Here is a 25139-nt window from a genome sequence, read left to right on the forward strand (position 1 = left end):
TGTTCCCCATGCTTAGCATAACCTTCTTCTTTTGTCTTGCTTGTTGAATTCCTGACTGTCCTTTGAAGCTCAGTTCAAGTGACTCTGATTCCATGAAGCTTTCTTTGATTTCTTGGAACATCTCCAGAACACACATCACTACAGTTTGTAACTCTCTAATGTACATGTAATATTTTAGTAAATATTTCTATATGTTTGCCTCACCTTCATACTAGGCTGTATGCTACATATAATAGAAATGATTTGTCATTTTTAAAAATATCTATTCTAGAACAGTACTGGCAACATAGGTAGTTAGTACATTTTTGAAGAAAGAATTTTTAAAGAGGATTTCAAAAAAATAAAAACTGAAGGAATGCCTGGTCAATTGGAGAACAGCAAAACAAGTTGTGGCATAGAGTTGTGATAGAATACTACTGCGCTGAAAGAAATGATGAACAGATTAATTTTATTTAAAACATGGAAAGTCCTACATGAAGCTAAGAAGAGTGAAATGAACAGAACCAAGATAATATTATAAACAGCAATAGAAATATTGTCTGAAGAATAACATATATGGTTACCCCAAGAGAGAACCAATACATAGAGAAATATGACTAGTCAACATTTAATGAAATAGAATAATACTGAACTTCATTACTGTGGCAAGATCAAATAGCTTTGAAGTTGTTAGTATAGATCAACTTGCTTTAAAGAAGGTAGTATAGAGAAATTGTAGGAAGATATGTTATGTTAAGATCTAGAGGAACCCTGGCATCCAACAAGTATCACGAAAGAGCTCTAAAATGTATCAGGAAAAAAATTCATAAAGAAAACCAAAAAGAAATATCTTTAAACTACTCTATATAGTCTAGGACTACACAAAAAACAACCACCACTATGCTGTAGAGGCTTTGAGTGGAGACAATTGAGAATAGGTAGAAGGCAAAATTCCCACATGGAGTCCATATCATAAGAAGATAGAGACAGACTAATGTCCAGCAGAAGGTTCAGGAAATTCAAGCTCAAGCCAAAACAGAAAAGCCTACATCAGTACCCGAAAAGCAAAGCATGTGGAATCTTGCAAAATGTTATCTGTGCAATCAATAACATCTGGTTGGAACATAAAAGGAACAGAATCATTTCCAGGTTAGAATGTGCCAGAAGAAAGAGTTAAAGAAGGTACTGAGAACAAAACCTAAGTTATGCAAATGGGAAACTGAGTCAAAACCCAAGATTCCTCTAGAAGGTTAAGATGAATCAACCACCACATCCAAGACCACTTAAAATGTGCACACAATATCTCAAAACACTGGTGGAAAAAGAATAAGACCCAGACAAAATCCTAAACCAGATACTGAACCTAGATATAAGTGAAGAAAAGATAACACCAAATATGATGAAATAGTCTGGATTGAGAGAAGACTGAGAAGTGAACCCAGAAGAAGAGAAGAATTGTATATATATGTATATATATATGCATACATACATATATATATACATACATACATACATACATATATATATATAAATCTCAAGCAGAGACTCAGAGAAGAGATTGGACTGGCCACAAGAATGAAAGAAAGAAAGAAAATGACAAAAAGAAAAAAACCTGAATTTATATGAAGTGATCTAATGTGAAATAAAAAGAATCAAGAGAATGTTACAGACAGTAACAACAATAATATACTATGATCAACTGTAAATGAATTAAATATTATCATTTTCAGCAATGCAAGGATCCAAGAAAACTAGAAAGGACTCATGGCAAAAATGGTATCTACCCCGAGGAACTGATGAAATCTGAATGAAGAGTGAAGCACATAATTTTTCACTTAATTTACTTCATGAGTTTTTTTTTTCTAGTATACAGTATGTGTCTTCTTTCATAACATGACAAACATATAAATACATATTGCATGACAGCAAATGTATAAGCTATATCATATTGCCTGCTGTCTCAGGGAAAGCAGAGAAATGGAAGGGAGGAAGAGAATCTAGATCACAAAATGATATAAAACAATGATTAAAAACTGTGTATTTTGTTTAATTATTAAAAACCTATGTAATCTAGATACATCCAATCCATGTAATCTAGAAAAAAACTTCATCAATTTTTAAATAAATGAAATGAGATATAAAATGTAATGTTAATTGAAATGACATCTAGAGAGGAAAAATTTCAAGGAGAATTCATAGAAAAGAACACAGAAGTTGGAAAACCTACAGGAGAAGTGCTCTCTGAAAGTTATAATGGGACAATTAGAGAACAATGATTTCATAAGACAGGAAAAGAATCTTTAAATGAAAACATTAAAAAAAAGAATAAAAGAAAATTCTCTAAAAAATAACTAACCTAGAAAGCTGATTAAGGAAAGATAATCTAAAATTATTAGACTCCCTTAATTATAATAACCAAAAATTAAGGCTGAATATCATATTTCAATAATCATAAATGAAATCTGACCCGATGTTATTAGAATGAGAGAGTTAAGAGGATAAAAAAGACAAGTGAAATAAATACCAAATGGAAACTGCCACAGACATTGTACTCAAAAACCAGAACTTCCAAGTCAATCAAGAGAAATATTGTTAACAAAAAAATGAAAAGAGATCAATTATTGAAAGCAACAGTGAGGATCATACAATACCTGACAAGTTGCAACTATGAAAGAGAAGGATATATTGGAACCTGGTATTCCAAATGGCAGAAGATGAGAGCTCATAACCACTAGCCCTTCTTCAAAACTTTGCAAAAAATGGAAAAAGAGGGCATAAGATGGAGTGAAATATGCAATTGCCAATTACTCTCTGAAGGTAAACATGATGAACTCATCCATAAAATAAAAGGATACAAGAATGAATTAAAAAACAGAATCTCATATTGTTTACAAGAAATATATAAGATTCACTGAGTGTAATCCCCTGGTTAAACTTGTTGGAACGACATCTATTACTCTTCAAGACAACTCAGACAAGAAGATAGTGTTTGGAAAAATGGATTTGGAGGTAGAAGACATAGCTTTAAACTCTGCTTTTTTTGTTCATCTGTGTGGTTCCTTCCCTTCCATGGAGTTCAGTTCCTTTATCTGTAAAATGAAGGTGTTGAAGTAGGTGATCTCTTAAGATATCTTCCCAACTCTAAATCTGATGACCCAAAGAATAAGGTCAGGGTCAAAACCCACACTATCTTAAAATTTCAAAATTGAGATGGAATCTCAGTGGTCATCTAGTTCATCTGGAATAAAAAAAAATTTCCCAAACACATTAAATTTACCTCTTTAATTTACACAATCTCACAATATTAGAGCTATCTGGGCCCTCTAACCTTGCCCTCTCATTTTAGAGATGAAAAAGCTGAGACCCAGGTAGAAGTGATTTGGAAATTTCACAGAGCTAATAAATGGTAAAATTGGGAACTGAATACAAAATTTTTGACTAGTTTAACTTCAAAGCTTGGGCATTAAGATAACAATAATGATTTCTCATTTATTTTCTAAAATGTACTATCCATTTCTGTATATTTTTAAGATGATGAACTTCAAATTTAGTATAACATATATATAATCGCACCCCCAACAGCAGTCAGATGTACTTATATTTAATAAAACCATGTCTGCTCCTAGCAGTCCTTCCCTTCTTTCTAAATTATTCTAAGCTAAGAAAACTTGTTAGGATAATGTATAAAGTGAGAGAATATAGATTCTGAGTGAAGCTTGAGGAACTCTAATTTGAGTAAAGTACATGTGGTTTATAAGAACCTATTTTAGCTACTTTTTGGCTTGTTAACTAAAATTGCCATAAAAGTGACCCCCAGATAAATGAGTTGTTACTCTATTTGAATGGCTTAAGTAAGCATCTCTCTTTAAATAAAATACACCTTTCAGTGAAGTAAGGAACTTGAGTGGTCTTCTGGCAGCATTGTTAAGGGTGTTGCTATAACTGGAGATCAATTGGTCTCTGTCTAATGTTTGATAAGCAAAACTGGGATCATTGTTTTGGTGACTCTCACTACAAGAGCAGACTAAAAATTGCTGGTGGAGGTTCTAATCACTTCTTACTGAGAGAGGAACACTTGCCATTTAAAGCCGAATGGAAAGGCACACATATCATACTACCTAGATCCTACGACTTATTTATCTGCCAGGTACAGGCAGCAGCATCCAGTTACCTTCCCAAATGCATCTAAAAAGAGAAATCTCTTCAGCTGCATGTGGACAGAATTTCTTTGTCAAAATTTTGGTTTGAACAAATATCACAAAACAGTTTAGCACAGACTGGATTTGTCCCATGAGAAAATGACACAAATTCCTTTTAGACAGGAACTGCCACCTCAGCTGCAGAGTTAGGATGACCAGGTGATAGGATTACAGAGACTGGAAAGTAGTATTATGACCCAAGGTAGTTCTTAAATCTATTGGATACAGAATGCTCAAATTCGGGACTATTAGCAAAAGTCTCTAACAGTACAGTATCTCTGTGCTTAAAAAGGCAGATGCTCCTATAGACTCAGTCCAAGTGTGGGTGTGTGGTTCGGTTATGATAGCACCCAGCTAAATTTGTGAGGCTAACCTTGCCAGCGGGCTTGTACTGATTTATGGAATGAGATGAGAGCCACTGCAAAGCATCCTGGAGCGCGGTGCTGAGCAAGGCAGGGTGTCCCTGCCTAACTATGTGCTGGCAATATACAAGAGGATCCTGACATGAAAATATTTCTGGAGAGAATCTGAATTGGCTAGGATCCCTTGACACTGGGGAAACTATGTCTGGAATACGTATGTTTTAATATCACATTTCAATATACCACAAATGAAGTGGCCCACAGGGTGGAGAGCATCCTTAGGAAAAGAATTCACCTAAAACCAAAACCATTAGAAAGGATATGGCTGCAAGAGAGAGAACAAATATATCTTCCCTATCTTAGATCTTTGTGGAAATCATTAATAATCTTAGTTAATATTTCTTATCATATGCTTGCATAACAGTATATAATTTATAAAATGTTATCACATAAATTATAGCCATCTAAGTTTATTAAGCACTTATGACATGCTATGTAATGAAAAAGAGGCAAAACTAGGCATGCCACATACAATTAATTCATCAGAAGACTTTATGCAATCTAATGGGGGAAGGGGAAATGGCAAACACACACATAAGTGTGATAGGGTCAAAGGATCTCTGGATCCCAATACAAAGTGCATTTGGAAAATATGAGGGGGCAGGGAGATCTATCTTCTGCAGGGGATTCATAAGAGACTCATAGACCAGTTGGCACCTAAGCAGAGCTATGGAATTCACCAAAGAGAGAGAAGAATGAAGAAGAAGCACATTCCAAACACCCTGTATGGCTTATTATCATACATGGAAACTTAGGTCATGGGTGGTAGCTCAGTTAGTCTGGATCACTAAGGATATGGAGGCTTCAAATATAAATTGAAGCCCAACTGTGAGAGGTTTTAAATGTTTAGCAAAGAATTTTTGTATTCTGGCCTGGAGCAAGATTTCTTAACCTGGGATCTATGAACTTGGTTTTTTTTTTTTTAATACTTTGATAATTACATTTCAATACAATTTATTTTCTTTTGCAATCATATGTTTCTTGTTTTATGCATATCAAAACTTTGGCTTCAATGGATTGCTAAAAGGACTCATGATACAAATAAGGTAATGAACCCTTGACTTAGAGGAGATAGGGAACTCCTGTAGTATCTTAAAGGTAGGAGGTAAGAATAACAGGATGATATGTTGGAAAGAATGCTGAACTTGGTAGTCAGGAAGACATGTGTCCAGATCCAATCATTGATCCTTATTAGCTTAGTGATCATTGGCAAGTCAATCAATCACTCTAGCCCATTGAATCACAGATTGAAAGGCAAAAATTGGACCTTATAAGTCAACTAGTCTACAATCCCTAATTTTATAGTTAACGAATTATTGAAGCTCAGTCATTTTTCAGTTTTATCTGACCCTTCATGACTTCATTTGGGCTTTTGTTTGTAAAGACACTGAAGCAATTTGCCATTTCCTTCTCCAGCTAATTTTACAGATGAGGAAACTAAGGTCCCAAAAAAAGTAAAATGAAATTAATTTCTTAAGGCCACACAAATGATAACTAGAAGAGGTGGGATTAGAACCCAGGACCTCAGACATCAATTATAGCCTTTCTCACCTAAAGAATGGGTATATTAATCAACCCAAAAGTATTTCTTAAATGTGCCTGGTATGTCCCAGCCTCATAATAATTGTAGCACTGTCTTCAAAGGGTTGTTACACAGGGTTGATAACATGGCTCTTTGCAAGTTACAAAGTATTTTAATTCATTTTTTTTATTATTCTTCACAATAGAAGCAATAGATTTTAGAGGATAAAAAGTTGGCCTTGAAGCCAGAGTGGTTTGGGTTCACTGTGTGACTGTACAAGTCACATAATCTCTCACTACACTGGTTAACTCTCTAAGATTATAAATTGCAGAGAAGGCACCAACTGGGAGTAGTCAATAGTCTTATTACCTTATTTGGAAGTTAGTTCCTTAAACTAATAAAAACACAATTTTGGAGCAGCTGAGTGGCTTGGTGGATTGAGATCCAGGTCTAGACACAGTAAAAGGGAATTATCATTGAGTTCAAGTCCTTCATTTTATAGATAATAGATGACTTGTCCAAGATCACAGAACAATGCTAATTAGACTTAAAAATGAATTGAGATAGAAACAAATGGAGTTCATTGGAGCATTTATCTTAAGATTATTAGAGATGGGGGGGGGGGGGCAGCTGGGTGGCTCAGTGGATTGAGAACCAGGCCTAGGGAAGGGAAGTCCAAGGTTCAAATCTGGCCTAAGGTACTTCCTAGCTATGTGACCCTGAGCAAGTCGATTAACCCCTTTGCCTAGTCCTTACTACTCTTCTGCCTTAGAACCAATACAGGGTACTGATTCTAAGATAGAAGGTAAGGTTTTCAAAAAAATCTCACTTTTCCAGGTCCTGTGACAATTATTTATATTATACATGTATATGGAATAAATTATTTCATTTTATTCTCCCAAGCCACCTAATAAGTAAGACAGATGTTACCAGCATCACTATTTTTTAATAAAAAAGAAACTGAGTAAAGTTAAGTAATTTCTCCCTGGCCACTCATTACTAAATGGTATGGCAGACAATTTACTCTAAGTTAAGTATTCTTTCTAATGTACCTGGGGTTTTTTTGGGGGAAAAACCTACCTGGGATTTCTCAATATGTATTTTGTGTCAATGCTTAAGTACTAGCAGTGAAAGGTGATGTTGCTCTTCTTGTTGGTGTCCCTTTCTTAGGAGGTCTTCCCCTTAGTGAAAATATACTAGTGAAATATTTACATTTTATTTTTAAGAAAAGGCTCCTAAGAAGAGAAATATCCAGTCTGTCACATATAGTCAAAAGCTTTTGATTCCTTCTAGCTGGACTGAAAAATTATCCCAAGAGCAAAATGTCATGATGGGTAAACCTATACAAAACTCTTCACATCAAAACAAACCCAAGTACACTGAGCCAACAGTGCAGAATTCCAAGCATCCCAAGCTCACATAATGAATGGTAAACTCTGTATCCACTGTCTTCCATTTCCAAGCTTATTCCTTGCCCCACTCTGCACCTTGAAAGCTCAATGTGTCAAAAAACAGATTTTTTTCAGTGTTCTATGTGCACTGCCCATAGCAAATGTCCATTCTAGAAGGAAGGTGCTTCCAGAAGCTCATCATGGAGACATATGTTGGGTTTTTATCTTATCACAACTACATGCCAGAGGTAGAAAGATTTCTCTCTCATTGACAGTCAGGGCATGCTGCAGACTTGGCAATGCTATTTGTCAGACTTCATTGGGGAGACTCAAAAAGTTATACAAATATCATTTCAAAGTTAGAAACCAGAGTCTAGGCTATGTTTTAATTTGAACTTGTACTACAATGCAACAAGTCATTTCTCTAGTAGTAAATTATGATTGCATATTTACAGAATGCAGAATTTCAGTAACTGCCCTTCCAGAATTTCAAGTTATAAACTTCAGATGGGGACAAGAGAAAGGTAAAATTGCTAAATATGATGATGATGATGATAAACTAGTATTTATATAGACTTAATGTATACCAAGGCTGTATGATACCTCATTTAATCTTTAGCACAAGGTAGGTAATGCTATTATCCTCATTTTGTAGATGAAGACATACAGTCACATAATTGATAAGTGTTAGAGGCAGATCTGAAACCCTGGTGTTCCTACACAGTGCTCAGAACATTGGACTTGGAGGAAGACAGGAGTTAAAATGTGTCCTCTTTCAGTTTCAGTTTCCCCATCTGTACAATGGAGATAAATAATAGCTCTCACTTCATAAGGTTGCTGGGAGAATCAAATGAGATAATGTATATAAAACACTTTATAAAGTGATACAAATGTTATTATTATTAGTCATCTAAAGATGTGTAACTTCTGTCATCAGACAATTTGGGGAAGGAAAATATATTCAAAAAGTTCCAAAAAGTAGTTTTGCCATTTCTTATCAATGCTTCCTTGTTACACATATGGCAACAACATCAATGCCTAGAGACCCAGCAACAATTAGACCCAACAGTTCAGCCCTAGCCTTCTTTCAGGGCTCAATTAGCCAGCACACCACCTTTCCTTCCTTTTTCCCTTCCTCTTTCTCTGCTTCATTCCCTCTCTTCCATTTGACTCAATCCCAAGGGTTTCTTCTTCCTTCCTTTCTTCTTCCTTCCCTTCCCTTCCCTTATCTTACCCTATTTCCTTCCTTCCTATCAACCTATCAACCAACATATTGGGATCAATATGTTCTCAGATATTGCTTACTTTTCTGAAAGCGTAGTGAGAACGAAGCAGCTGATTGTTGACTCGTCTTTAATGGTACAGACTGAATAAATGTTAAAGTCAGATGTGATGGTGATAAGAAAGTCTTCCAAACCTAAGTTAGAGAATTCAATAGCGACTGCTAGTGCAAAGAATAGTAAAATCCACATCAAAAAAGCATATATATATATATATATATATATATATATATATATATATATATATGTATATATATATATATATCACCACCCCCAAAATCATTGAGAATAGCTTGAAAATTCCATTGGGCAAGAGAAAAACATACCAGAGGAGCCAATTAGCTTTCACTCTGGAAAAGAAGGCATTCCAAAGTGGGGGTAAGGTGGGGAGCAATGGAAATCCTGTCAGAAATGCCACTTTCATAGCAGCACTGACTCTTTATCCACCAAAAGGAAGTAACCACCTTCTCACTTTTGGGGACCCTTTCAACAATTCCTGGGGAAAAATGTTTAGTTCAACATTATCGTAAGCAAGAATATGACTCTATTTATGTGACAAGTTGACAACATACAATTTCATGCTTGTTGAACTGATCGGTGTTATATATTCACTGTGAATATTACGAAGCCTCACCATTATAAATATGAAACAGTATACACTTATTCAAAATAACTCCACCAGTAGCAATTTATAGCCTGCTTGTTTGTGTACTTATGAAGTCCAAATGCCACCTTAAGAAGCTGCAGCTCACAAAAACAGATGTGCAGTGTGACTGTGACCAAAATGGATTTACGATGACCTATGTGAAAGGAGGCTATTACATTTTGGTCTGCATGGCAGCTGACACTAGTTTGTATTTAGATATGTGACTGGTGGGAACACTGTGTCCTTAAAGGCCTGTTTAAACACAGGCCAAGACATTTGTCTAGTGAACTAATTATTTTACCACTGTTCCAAGCAAGTATTATTTTTCTCTTTCTCTCTCTAAAAAAAAAAAAAGGCACACATTTTCACGACTTTGAGTAAAGATACAGTAAGTACTTTAAACCTTGGCCCTTCTAGGTGAAATACTGTCAAGTCTTCTAGAATGCCTGCATAACAGGACCGTGCAGAGATCATTTGTACTTTTTTGATCAGGTGCCTGGGAATGGTATGAGGCCACCAGAGTCATCAAACAATAAGCTGCCATTTGAAGGTGGAGTTTTTCCCTCTTCTTTCTTCCTTTTGAAAGCAGATCTCAACCAATAGAGAAAGGCACACTTTAGCAGTGCACATAAGAAATTGTAAAGAAGAGCACAAAAAGAAGCCAAACAATCTGCTGAAACTCAATTGCAAGGAAATTACAAAAGTATTTCCCTGAAACAACTGAGGAGGATGTCTAAAACTGCTAAAACTGTCTCTGTTGTTTGAGAGTTTATAACAAGGCTAATTTTGTAGTCGCTTATATATGATCTTTTGTAAAAACTCCCCACTCTTACAGTAGTATTATTTGGTAGCCTTTGGATCTCTAGCAACACTTACTTAAACTTCTCATTTGTATGTGGCAAAATTCAACCTGAAGGCATTTTAAAGCAAAATGAAAATTGCCCTGGGTACCTTTAAATGATTCTGTATTTTTAATTCACTCAATAAGCCTCCCTCCTCTTGTTTTGGGACTTAAGCATTCTTTTGATCCTTTGGAATGATGGGTCTCATTTCATTTTTCTGTCTCCTTGGGATTTATCCTTCTTATAAAGTTTGCTTCCTAGAATCTGTATCACTTTCATTTAAAGAGAAAATGTTTTTGTCCATCTACAACATCCTGTCCATAAGATAATATAATCATATATATTCCTTTCTCAGAGATGTTTGTGATTCTTTCTGGCTTCACTTGATGATTGCCTATGAGTGAGGTGTAGGAAGAGCAATTTGTAGCCTTGTTCATAAGGTCATCTTAACCTGAGCCTAACCAGGTTTTCCTCTTTTGCCACAGAACAATATTCTGCAGTGAAATCCCACTTGCCAAAACAAGACTTACTCTGAGTCACATTTTAGAATAATGTAAATATTCTTGATGGATCTAGAACATAGCAAACATCTAATGCTGAGCAATTATCATTTTAATAATCTACTTATACTCTGACAGGTGTCCTCCTTAGATCCTCACTGATGGGCTGCCCACTGAAATTTTTACCTAAAGTAATTTGGTTTATGTTTTCAGAGATGTTGCTCTGCTATTCACAACATCCTACTCCTTCTAGGCGCCTTCTTTAGCTTGATTTTTACCATTATCCCAACTAAAACATTAAACACAATGTTTAAGTTCTATGTTAAATCACGATCACTTCCTATTAGCTGTTCCAAGCTACCCATTTTTATCAACAGTTACTTTATTAAATCCTTAATAATATAGATGGAATAGTTAGTTAATTTGTGTGTTGAGCCATGGATGTTAATTTGTAAACATAATAACATACTGCAATCATTTGCATAATAGCATTTTAATCTTTTTAGTAAAAGCTGTAATTCCCTACAAAGTACACTGCAGTAGAAACTAAGTGACTATTGGTAATAATAAAAAAGGCCTTAAAATTCTGATCCTATTATGGTGTTGGAACATACCCAAACTGCTTCCATAATCTCTGAAATGTTACTGTTCTCTGATTTAGGTGTCTGTGTCAAGAATAAAAATGAAGTATAACTGGTAGCAGTAGACTATTTCCTAAATGTAATTTAGTATTCACTAAGCACCAGCACTTTGCAAATAGCTCTGAGGCTTTCCTTCAAAGTTCAGAGCTCTAGTTATGCATATTGTGGGAAGTACACCATGCAGCTCACCTCTAAACTCTGTTGTGCTGAATAGATGGCTATGATAAATCATGCTGATTTAGCACAGAAGGGCATCAAATATCAAGGATTTGACTATACTGCCTTTGCCCTCTTCCCAACACACTCCTCTCCTTCTTTGCCTTCTATCTACCTCTCCACCCCTAAAATTGTACACATTCTTCGAATGCCTGCCTCTGGCTACTAATTTGGGAGAAAAAAATTTTTTTTTAGTTTCAGGGAAAGGGATGCTAGAAGAAGCCAGTTGAGAAAAATCTATAGGAGGTTCAGTCCTCTAGAAACCCATTAACACCAGTCACAAGACTGGCAAAGAAAACATTGCTAGTTGTTTAAAAGTCAGGCCAAATCATTTTACGCAAGATCTGGTAATTCATTAATCAATCTGGCTGCAAACCTTGAATGAGTAACTTGCAGTTGTAATGGAGAGGAATAGGCCCACAAAATATTGGCATTTATAATCTGAAACTATGCAAATTAGCTAATGATTTTTACACAAAAAAATCCTCCCCTTATGGAGCAGACTACTTCAAATGGATAAGAAATCATTTATCTGTGTAAAAAATTTCCTTTGCCAAGGAGAAGAAAGTATTTATTTTGTTGTGGATCACTCTTGTTTCCCCTCTGTTCTCATTCTTGCCATTTGTAATTCAGCATCTTTGGCAGCTTACAGTAAAACATAGTAGCCTACTTAGCTTTCAAAACATACTTCACAGAAGACTGTCCTAAGAGTAACCTAAAAGGTTAAAGAAAAAAAAAGGCAGCAGCAAGGGTTCTTCACCTTTTTATCAAAACCAATTTGTTCTACAGAAACAACAACAAAACCTGACATCATCATGCAAGTCGATTGAAAATTGAAGAGATTACTTATTTTTGTTGTATTTTTAAAATATTCATATCTGTCATAGTGTTGACTTTATGGATCACCTTTTTTATTAATTTTTGACTACTGTTCGGATCCAAGATAGCACATGTTTATTTGTGTTTATCTAACACTGCTTAAATGAGTGTGCAGACACACACATACACATATAATGTCTACATGGTTATTACAAATGCACATAACACCACTGTCCAAAATAAACAATGGTACTACGAACCTTAATACTTATAAAAAGTTATAATATACACACTTAAAGAGACAAAATTCAATCTGCCAGTTCCTTCAAGTTCCTGCTAAAAACATTCCTATGTTATATTTTCAGTACCAACAAAATGTGTACTAATTAACTCTTTCTGGCCAAAAAGGAACAATTGCCTCACTAGAATCTAAGAGTTGAATCAAAGCATTTCTACAGTTTCTGGGTTATAATTTAATAGGAAGAAAGAAAAGCAAGCAAAAAAATACAACTTGAGATTTTATTTCTTGTTGGAAACAAACCAAAAAGCATAAGAATTTTCAAATTATGAATCTAAATACTCGAAATTTTTATTCTATATATTGCTCAGGCTTTAAGAATTAGTCAGCTTCCATGAAAACAGCTGATCTAGCTTTTGGTGACCATAGGTTTTTGAGGTTTACTTCCGTTTATAAAAGCCACTATCAAGAAAGTTAGTGATGGAGAAAGTTGCCTATGCAATTAGCTTCCTGTGACTTACTATTTGCAGGAGCTTATGCCAACAGACACAGCCCTGTGGGTAAGGCCTCCTGAATCATATATTTCCAATGGTCAGCATAATGGAAAGGGGAAATGGGGTGATAAACCAGATGTCCCCAAGATAAGCCAGATGTTATCAAGTCAAGAAGTATAAAACAATGTTTAACTGCACTTTGCAGATGACTACACACACACATACACATAGGGGTGCATGCACACACACAATTTTATCACATTTCATGGTAAGCCAGCAGAACTAGAAAACAAAGTAAAATACAAGTAGAGTCAGATTGCACTGCTCTGACTTGTGGCTCTCAGAGATGAGTAGGATGACACCAGCAGGCTAGAACTTTGAAATAGCCTATAACTGGATAATAATAATGTCATCATAATCAGAAAAATCTCCACAAATCTCCAGGAATTTTAACATTCTGTAATTTACTTATGTTACAAAGTAGTCAACTTCTTATACAAATGGCAATTATTTCACAATTTAAAAATGTTTTATATGTGTTATTATTGAATATAACATATCTGGCAGTTCAACATACTTTTTATTAAACCAATAAAAATATTTATCAGAGCAAACTGGAAAATAAAATATAGATGCTTTCACACATTTCTCCCCACAAATGTTTAAATTGAACTGAGACAGGTTTGGGGGGTTTTCAATCCACAGAGGAGTTATCTTTTAGCATCCTTAAACCTACCTAAAGCACTTCATAGGGAACTCTTCATTAAGTCATATATTTGGGGTGGAAGGCTCCTTGGGTGTTAAGTTAAATGCCTTTATTTTACAGATGAGGAAACTGAGGTACAGATAAAGATTAATTTGCCCAGGTCCTCCAGACTTTCATTATATTCTGCCTTGAATTAAATTCATATCTGTATAAGTTGTCTCCTCCCTGCAGAGTTTAAGTTCATTGAAGGGCCAATGATTTTTTCTGTCAACTAGCAAAGTGTCTGGCACATAGTAAGTATTCAATAAATGTTTATTAACCATTTTAGAAGCTGGAGGTCAAGGAATTGGCTTCCAATGAGATTTTCAAAAACCCAGAAGAAAACTATGCACCTATTTTAGTTTACATGGAATTTTGATGAGATTACCTTTCAAGATCATTGTTAAATGCATCAACATAATTACAGCATCTAATATTGGTGATTTGAAGCTATTAATACTTTTCTAGGGCTAAAATTTTATTTAATTTCAATTTCTCTTTTAGAAAATTTGTAAGTCAAACCTCTTCTTTTTATTTGATATGTCTCTTCTTCACCATTCCACTATTTCTACCAAGGACTAGGCCTTCACTGATCAAGGGTTTGATGATGATGGTAACTTGCTAAGCAAGACTCTCTCCTACATATTACTACCTGTTGTCCTTTTCATAAATGATCCTTATCAGATACCTTTTTCCCTAACATTTTATGTTGAAAAAACTTTGCCTAGAGTTTTAAGAGTCTTCATAAGCAGGCACTAGTAGACTTAATCAGCCTGTTCAACTCACTCTAGTCACTTTTAGGGAAGAATCAAATGACATAGAAAGAACATTAAGCTTAAAGATTAGAGATCTCCAGCTCTTCCTGTTCTTATCTCTCTAGCTATTGCCAAGCCCCTTGGTCTTCCATGTCATTTTCTTCATCTGAAATTTGGGATGACAATAATACTTTCACTAAATAATAATTGTAACAAAAATTGATATTTAAAGAGTGCTTGAAAGTGATATAAACATAATTATTGATTAGTTAATTATTAAATAATTATATTAAATTATCTATTAAATTATGTTTTAATTCCTAATATCTCTATAAAAATTTTTAAATGTTTACAGGCCCATGATTTCATTGGTATGGGAAATTCCCAACACAGACGTTCTTTCCATTTATATAGCCTGGTAACTTGTCTATATTTTACATAGCTGTATAAAACATTGGGATGTTAAAGGATTTAGCCATAGTCATAAAATTTGGATTAGGGACAGCTTGACTATAAAGATAGCTCTTTATTCACTTTGCCATGTTACTTCTTATAAAGGAATATATTTAAGTATTATCATATACATTTTATAAACAAGGAAATTGAGGCTCAGAGAAGTTAATAACCTCCATATTCATATAACTAGAAATGGAGTCAAAATTCAAAACTTTCTATTATTATCACTTCTTATTTATTATTACTTACTATTTTCTTATTTCTTATTACTATGCTCCTTTCACTTTGGTTATTACCATTAGGTTTCTTATCTACCTCACAAGTTCATAAGGAATATATTTTATAAGCTATGAAGTACTTCCTATAGATAAATGAATTTTTCATCCATTTTGCCTTACCCTCCACTTATTCAAGTAGCTTACTTTAAGACTTTGCTCAAGAAAAAAATCCTTAATAAAAAATCTTCCAACCTTTTCTGTTCCATTAAGTTCTGCAGCACATAGTCGGTACCACATATTATGGTCTTAATTAATAGTCTTGCCCATATGCTAATTACTTTATGAAAGCTGATGTTGAGTTTCTCCCCAATTAGATTTTAAACTCTTTCAAGAATGAGATCATTATCTAAAGCTTCTTCTCCAGATAGGCTTCATCATCTACCATAGTCCTAAACATAAAGTATGTGTTTAGCAGATACTCCTTGGACAATTCAAAGATCCAGAATTTAAAAATCTTCCACTAATCATTTCCTAGCTAATGTGGGAATTAAGAGTGGGGAGATACCTTCTGATCTAGCCCTTTCCCTTTTGAAAGAAAAATTAATTATCACAAAGTACTCATTTATAAAGCACTTTAAGTGTTATATACAGTTTCATATAATACTGTCTCATTTGATCTTCATAAAAACTCTGAGAAAGGTGCTCTGTTTATCTCTATTTCTGGAAAAAGGAGAAAACTGAGCTCAAGAAAAGTTATGACTTTTATACAAGTCAGACAAGCAGTAAGTAGCAGAGTCAAGATTCAAACCACTGACTTTAAAAGTTTCCTTTTCATTATGTTTTACTATCCTCCTTAACAATTCGTGTATGTTTTGCTGTTTAATTGTCTTTTGGTCATATCCAGCTCTTCAGGATCCCATTTGTTTTTCTTTTTTGCAAGTATACTAGAGGCATTTGCCATTTCTTTCTATAGCTCATTTTACTGATGAGGAACTGGGGCAAATAGAAGTCAAGTGACTTGCCCAGGGTCGCACATCTCCTAAGTACCTGAGACCAGATCTGAACTCAGGAGGCTGAGTCTTCCTGACTCCACGCCCAGAATTCTAACCACTGTACCACCTAGCTGCTATATATATATATATATATATATATATATATATATATATATATATATATGTATGTATGTATGTATATACATATATATGTATATACTATATGTGTATATATAGAGACATATAATATATACTTATTTATTTTTAAAGCAACACAAGTCAATCATTATTGAAAAATGAAGTATTAATACATAAGACTTCTTGTGATAATAAATGTGCTTTTTAAAGAATTTTAAATCAGAGCTCATCTACTCATTGGATTGCATAAAAATAATAAGTCTGAATTTTAACATAAGTGAACTGGCTCAGAATGGATTTTCCACCTTACACACCTATATAAACATATGTATTTATATATAATGGCAAAAATATGTGTGTATATGTATATATATATGGTCATTTAAGAAAAAAATGGAAATAATCTACTATAGTTTAAAAGTTTATACATGAATGTGTTTAGAAACACATAAATGCACATTCTACCAGTTATCAAACAACAAAAATGGTAACACTGGCAATCTTCTACTTGCCATCACTAACAACTAGTCTCAGAATACCTAACAAGTCACTGTCTCACAAGAGCATCATACTCATTTCCAGTGTCCTCGAGCATCCCAAGCAGTTGCATTCAGAAATAACAGAGGCCTGAATGAATGCCACCTATTCAGTTGTTTGGTGATATTAAAGCAAGTGTCAAATAAAACAGCTAAGGCAGCCCATATTGACCCAGAAGAAGCAGCGTATTATTAAAACTGACCCCATGCTACACATATTTACACACTGCCTCCCTTTAAAAAGTAGTCCTTTATTCTCCACCTTTGAACAATACACAAAGGCAAGTGAGGGAAGGAAGTTATGTTGCAATATTTTGAAACATAAATCATGTTGCTAGCTGTTCCAGAGACAGCATCCTGTTTTCCTTTTGCAGGTATCAGAGGCACTGGAGGCTATACCTGTAGGTTTTTGCTAAATTTTTCAAACGTAGTGACAAAATTACACCTGGACACTGGCATTTACATATTCAAACACTGATAGTGCAGGAAGGAACACTTGTTTGTGTGTCTAGTTACTCAATCTGAATGTACAAATGTGCTTTGAAACGGCTTTGCTTCTGCCCAGGAAATCTTTTATTTTTCTAGAGTTTTTCTCTCAATTAGTTTAGTTGTTTCTCTGTAGTTAACGGGAACTGAATGGCAACATACAAGATGGCAAAAGGTTGTCATTATCAGGACCATTAATAAAACTATTAAATCTTGCTGACTAAATTCTTTAACTGGCAACATCATGGCATATAAGTAGGGTCTTGAGGGGGGGTCTCAAACCATTTTTAGTGTCAAGTGTCTTGCAGTCTGATTTAGGGCAAGGTATTTAAGTTTTTTGTGCTTTCTTCTTTCCAGAAAAGGAGAATGACCTGACTTTTTATAGAATTACAGAGAACAAGCCTATTTAGCTTGCTTGGCACAAGATTAAGCATAGGTAGCTGTTGAGTACTTTTTTGGATTTGATGATTTAAGGTTTTTGAGATCCTTGGAGGAAAGAAAGAAGTTCTATGATAACTTATAAAAGACATTTGTTCCATGAAATGACTTGAATGAAATTCTTGCTTTAGTGTATCATAGAGCAAAGACATCTAGAAATTCTTTCAGAAAAAGGTTGGCTATGATTAAAATAGTTTTTATAAGGAGACCATGTCCAAAGTATATATTCCTTATCAATTGCTAGAGTGAAACTCTATAGGGAGATATGGAGTAAAAGTATATTAACCATATTCAAATAATCCTTCAATTGAAGTTTGTTATTACTAAAAATTATTGCATAAAGATGATGTGTTTCTCATAAAGACAGTGTCAATATTTTAGTAAAGTACTCTCAGATATGGGCCATCTGAACTTAGTCCATGACAGTATATATGTATATGCATATGTATGTACACACATCTGTAGTCTATATAATTTATATACTCGATGCATGCACATCTATAGTATATACCATTTATTATTATATGCATGTATGTCTGCATATATAAATGTATGTGTGTGTGTGTGTGTATATAAATATATATATATATATATATCCATGTATATATGGCGGGATGGCTTCTGCCTCTAGGAGGAGAAGCATCATTTATCAATTCAAAATTGTGTTTTTAATACTTTCAGGATATTAAATAGTTATATGTCCTCATTGGTATCAAGACTGTTAATACTTAACTCTTTATTAAAACTTTGACTTTCAGAAATCTGATTATAGATGATCCAGGGTCTCCATAGTTTTATAAGAAGTGATGTTTAGTGCCTTATTTTAAATGAATGAAATGTAAAAAAATAAACTGACTTTCTTTCCTCCCCAGTGCCCTAAAAAATAAAATTCTTAGCAAGTTGAATTTTAAAAAGGAAATATAGGAGCAGGGGAGTTTCCTCTGTATAGACTGAACATCAATCAGGGGATATTTAGCTGAATTACCAAAGATCCCAATAGTATCAATATACATTTCACAAAAATATAAGTAGGCTCTATATCCTTAGATAGCAATTTAATTAGGGAAAAAACCTTGCCTCTTATGTAGATGATTTGCTCTGTTTTTTTCATCCAGATAGTATCTAAAATTATGCTCACCAATGCTGAAGAACTATCTTTGAAATTAGCAAATATTGAGGCCCTACTCAATCATTGTAGAATTCAAATTCTAGTCTCTCTCTCTCTCTCTCTCTCTCTCTCTCTCTCTCTCTCTCTCTCTCTCTCTCTCTCACTCACTCACACACACACACACACACACACACACACACACACACACACACTCACTCACATCTGTTTATTTAATGCAGCGTGACTTAAAATTGCCCTGTAACCTGACAAGTGTACTGAATGAAGAATGTTCAATTTACCAGTTTTAACCAGCCAAATCCTCACATGAACTTTCTAAGACCCAATTGAGAAGCCTGGGAAAAAATGACTAACCACAAATCTCCAGGGTGTTCTTCACCTTTTTCCCTTACCCACATTTCAGTGATAACCATTGTGAGTTCCATTTGACACTTCACAAGCTCCATAGTCTCCCTCATTTTTTTCCTCTTTTGTTTCAGTCTGACAAAAAGGTGGCCCTTTTTTCTCATAGAGAAGATAAAGCCTTCTACTTGCGTCTTTGAACACCTTTCCCTCCATCTCCTATAGAAATTTGCCATATTTCTCACATGATTTCTCGGGTTCAATCTTTCCTCACCCATTATTTCTACTGGCAACCAACAAGCCTAAATCTCTCTAATCCTTAAAAATCTTTTACTTGATTTTCCTATACCTCAATCTACACTTTTCCCCACTCTCTCCTCAACTCTCATTCTCCCTCTTCACCCTTTTACAAACTTTAAAAAAAAAAACTACCAAAAGCTCTATTTATTTATCATATACTTACTTCTCAACTCCTTGCAAACTGGCTCCTATATATTTATTACTCCACTGAAACTAATGCCTTTAGGATTACTGATGGGATCAAGAATTTAATTAAATTGTTTCTTCTTGGTTCCCAGTTTCTTGATGTCTCTGCTGCTTTTGACCATGATGACTCCCCCTTCCACAAGGGTTTTTGTACTTATTCCCTGGTTTTCATTCCACTGTTATCTCCTGGTTATTCCCTGAGCAAAGTTACTCTTTCTTCTTAGGCCCCTCTCTTAATCATTATGCATGCCCCACCTACAAACTATGAGTGTTTCCCAAGGCTTGAGTCCTCTTCTCTTTTTTTCTCTATATCCTGTGATTTTAACTTATCACAGTCTTATCTCCAAGTAGGTGTCGCCCATATTTTTATATCTATCTCTACTCTCTGTCTCTGTCTCTCTCTCATCTTAGTCCCACTATATCCAAAACAGAATGAATTACCTTATCCTGAGCATGCCCTTTCCCCCAACACTTCTATTTCTGTCAAAGCCATAACCATACTTCCAGTCACTCACGTTAGCAATTTAGGGATGAATCTTGATTTTTCCATTTGCCTCACTCACAACACCCAATCAGGTGTCAAGACTTGTTGATTATACATCCACAATATCTCTCCTCTTGCTCCACTCAGAAGATTGGGGAAACTGTTCAGGGTCCTTTCCCATTTCAGCCAGAGTATTGCCACTGTCATTATCTTAATCAGTCTCTCTACACACTCTTTTCTCCAAATCATCCTCCACTGCCAAAATCATTTTCTTAAGGCACGGGTCTAACTATATCACCATTAAAATATATTTAATCTTTCCCTATTGGCTCTAGGATAAAATGTAAACTCCCCAGCCTAGCATTTAAAAGCTTCAACAAAATAAGCCCCACCTATCTTTCCAGATTTATTGCATAGTAATCCCTTTCAGAAAGAGACTATGCTCAATTCAACTCACATTTTTAGAAAGCAGACATTATGTTGGTGGCACTTTAGAGGTACTAAGAAAAATATGAATTGTCCTTGGCCTCTAAGACCTTACATTTTGCTGGAAATGGGGTGAGGAAACATATATACCTAGATTAATAATTCCAAAGTATATTCAAAATAATATGAAATAATTTAAAGAAGGAAAGCACACTAACACTTAGGGAAGGGGGAATGAGGAAAGAAGCTAGACAGAGATGAGGGGAGATTGCAGTGCATAAAGGAGAAGCGCCTCTGTAAAGGGTGCTAGATGTTCATTTTATTCACTGCCCCAAGTCTTGTAAAACACGTCTATGATGCCCACTCACTCAGTTCCACCCTGCAGAATGCCTTGATTTCCTTAAGATTCAACTCCAAGAGCTATTTCTGATTTAAACTCTGGTTGTCAGTGCTTTCTCCCACCTCACATGGTCTTGGATTCTACATTTATATGCTATATTTGCTAGCAGAATGTATACTTCTTAAAGACAGGAATAGTCTTCCATTTTTGTGTTTGTATACCCAATACCTAATATAGTTCCTAATATGTGCTATATACTTAATGTTTGTTGAACTGAATACTTCTTATCCCAGCTGAAATAAAAAGAAATATCATAAAATATGTCTTTAGAACAAATGTTTTTAGCTGGTTTTATGTCATTGACTCACCTCTCTAGCTGTTTGGTCAAGCCTATGGATCTTCTCTGAATCACATTTATAAATGCATAATATGAAATATAGAGAATTTTAATGGAAAGTTATTGAAAATAAAGATGAAATGCTTTTCTTGTCCAAGCTCAAGGACTGCTTGAAATCTATATTCAAAGTACCTTTGGGAGTTTGTGGACTCTAGGATAAGAATTCTTGCTTTAAAAGGAAGGTTTATAACCCATCCCCTACTTGTAGGTAGAACCATTAGTTAATCAAATTGGAGAGAAAAGATCCAATCCTATTTTTAATTTTTAGAAAATGCTTGATATAGCTTTGTAAATGATGGCTATTCCTGAAAACTCTCTCATATCTTAATCAACACATAGTTATTAATTTTAAGTAATTTGTATTTCATATTGGTCACTTTACTGGACTTCATTCAAGATACTTCCTACTCTACTAAAGTCTGGAAACAATGAATGTGATTATCTCAAAAAATAAAATATACTCTAAATGAAACATACATTTTGTACAATCCAAAGGTTAATAAGTTTAGAACTGGATGAGACCTAAGAAATCATCTAGTCTCAATTCCCCCATTTTCCTGATAGGGAAAGTGAGACCTGTAATAGGTACGTGATTTATCCATGGTTATACAAGTAACTGAGCCAGGGTTCAAATACAGTTCTTAAATATGTAAAATGTTTGTACTGAAATAAATCTCATACCTCTTTTTGGAATACAGAAACTGCTAAAACATCTTAGCAACAAATCATAGATAGTATCTGACCATTTGTGCTAGACAGATAATACCTACATTAAGATGGGCTATGAAAAGGGATTTAGGGGCAGATAGGTGGCTCGGTGGTTTAAGAGCCAGGTTCAGAGATAGGAGGTCCTGTATTCAAATTTGGCCTCAGACACTTAACACTGATTGCCTAGCATTTACTGCTCTTTTTGCCTTCGAACCAATACTTAGTATAGATTCTAAGACAGAAGGTTGAGGGTGTTAAAAAAAATGAGAGAGAGAGAAATGGAAAGTCATTTCTTTGGAATTTGGAAAGCAGGTTGACTGATTTCTGTTAGTAGTAGATACTGGATGGACACCTTAAAAGGAAGCAAATTGACCTTTTATTGAGGTATTTCCAATATTGAGAAACAGGGAATCCTTTTTTTTAATCAAGTACAAAATAAATATGGCAATCTAATAGAGCCAGAAATGTGGACAATAACATAATCAAAACAGCTCACCCACTTTATAAAGTTGGCATGTAAGGCCTTGGGTATAAAGGAGTGCATTATTCCATATTAATTTATATTGGGCATCAGTTAATGTCATGTTCAACTTTGTCTCTTTCTGTGTGAAGAAGAAGACAAACAGGTTTAGATTTTATTCTCTTTTGTCCCTAATTCCCTGTCCCCAATTCTTTCATAATAACATAGCACTTCATCATATGGTCTTTGTAGTCTCAAAAATAAATTTTAAAAATACATACAGATTCACTCATATATTCATTTGTTTCCAAGTATTGTTTTTACCACAAAAAGGTGTTTGTTTTTTTTTTGGTGAAGATGTCTTTTAAAGACATTAGTGAATGAAATAATCATGATTCAGTTCTTACTAAGTTTTTTTTTCAAATAACTGGTTATGAGAAAAAAATAATCAAATATGGAATTCCAAAGAGGAACTTCTTTACCTCAAATATATTTGAAGATTCATTGCTGTACTGATTAGAAATGATTTCTGATTGGTCGCTACACCACTTGAGTCCACCTAGGAAGCCGTCGGCATCCAAGTCATTCACGTCTAGTTCAGAGAGGTCAAGTTCTGGGAGATCTGGGCAAAGAGGCTGGTCTTCACCAACGAGAGCAGCACACTGTAGTGGCGGGAGAGAGAAAAATAACTTTCATTAACTAAAGGAATTTATTAAACTGCAGGAGCATGTGATAGGAATTAAGCCTGGGTTATTTCAAATGACTACACAGAAGTTGGTTACCTTAGTCTTTAATGATTAGAAAAATATATACTCTTCATTTTCTTTACTGTCCAAGAGCATTTTCATAAACCATCAACCCTATCCCAAATCAAAGGAGAGATTTGATTTAAGATTCTGAAAACGTTATTGATACTAATGTCTATAACAATTATTTTCTGTGAAATCTCTTTGGTCATTCATTTATAGCACCATAAAAGCTCTTTTATTTTTACCTTAAACAAGTAGTTCTCAAAGAGTGATCTGGAAACCAGCAGGGGTCCCAAGGACACTTTTAGGGAATTTATTTTCATAATAGGACTAAGGCATTTTAATTTCAAATACAGCAAATAGCAATGAATATAGCTTTCATAAAAACTCTTTGGAGTGAAAAGATCTTCCATTAATTTTAAGAATGTGCTAAGTCCAAAATATTTTTGTTTATTTATATTTATCATCACTTAATTTGTCATGCTTGAACTTTTTACTTCTCAAATGGATTGAGGCTTTTCAGAGCAACCTATGCTTACTGAAAAGTACAGTGGCTTGTCCATTCATTGTCATGAAGCCAGTAAATGTCAGAGGCAGAATTTGAACCTTGATCTCCCTTACTCCAAACCTAAAACATATCTATATCATGCCAAAACAAGAAAGAACTAGAAAAATAAAGGAATTAAAATATAATATCTTTATCTTTGCTGCCTAAAATACTGGCTATCAAGTACTGACATCCCTAAAAGTCTTCCCCTGGTAAGTGAGCATTTTTTCTACTATGTCACACAAGTTCACTGTCACTAACCCAGGAAAAATGGATACTTTTCCCTGTAGGAAAAGGAAAATCATTTCAAAAAGTCATCAGTTGCTTTTACTCAGAATTCCTCATCTTATAACAATTTTATTTCATTTGAGAGAAGCTACAGTGAAGATTCAGACTTCAGAGACCCAGGCATGCTAATATCTTACCACCTGAGTTACTATGTCCCTTCCTCCTGGCAGTGATTTCTAATGTCAAAATTAATTTCATAGCATCATTCAGGACCAAGATACCATTTGTCATAAAGCAAAATATGCTTATTGATAGCTAAGCTTTGAATAAAATAAGTTCTATGCCACTTCCCTCCCACACACCCCAGAACACCCCTGATATCCCTGGAAGGCTGCATTACACGGGTCATATGCAGCAGTTTGATCATGAGCTACATGCTGGGAACTAGGTACTTGGTAATAGAGTCAGCAGTTGGTAAGGGGTTGGGGGCAGGCTGTAATTGACTGCCTTTCTTCCATAAGACCACCAGGCCACTGTGAGCTATCCAAACAGCAGGCTAAAAGGCAGGGCCAAAAAAAAAAGGACAATTCTCAGAATTCAACCTGTTCCTTAATTTTGGCATTTCTTCCATTCTTATTATATGTTAGTTCTAAATCACTAGATTAATATTATTGGCCAAATTTTTACTAAGGTAAGGCATGGTTAAAGCAAGCACTTAGTTCTAGTAAAACATTCACATTGTTCCTGGAATTTTCATCTCCTCTGCTTTATACCTCTCTGTGGGCAACTCTCTTCGATTCTTGCCTACAATCTCTCCTAACTTCCAAAAAGAAACAATTCCAATGCAGATAACTTTCCAACAGTAGTGTTACAAACTAGGACTTTTTCAAATG

At 34.7% G+C, this 25139-nt stretch overlaps 1 protein-coding gene across 5 annotated transcripts in view; it reads right to left on the bottom strand.

Moving 5' to 3' along the window:
- The window catches only part of PPARGC1A (PPARG coactivator 1 alpha), an 800952-nt gene that overhangs the window by 116713 nt on the left and 659100 nt on the right, over positions 1-25139 (bottom strand). For all 5 annotated transcript variants that reach the window (XM_007496655.2, XM_056802471.1, XM_007496657.3 and 2 more), the window contains one exon: positions 23205-23384. In XM_007496655.2, the coding sequence (XP_007496717.1) occupies positions 23205-23384 (180 nt within the window). The remainder of the gene's footprint in view (positions 1-23204; positions 23385-25139) is intronic.

Source organism: Monodelphis domestica, chromosome 6 (genome assembly GCF_027887165.1).
Source record: "Monodelphis domestica isolate mMonDom1 chromosome 6, mMonDom1.pri, whole genome shotgun sequence".
Classification (NCBI taxonomy): Eukaryota; Metazoa; Chordata; class Mammalia; order Didelphimorphia; family Didelphidae; genus Monodelphis; species Monodelphis domestica.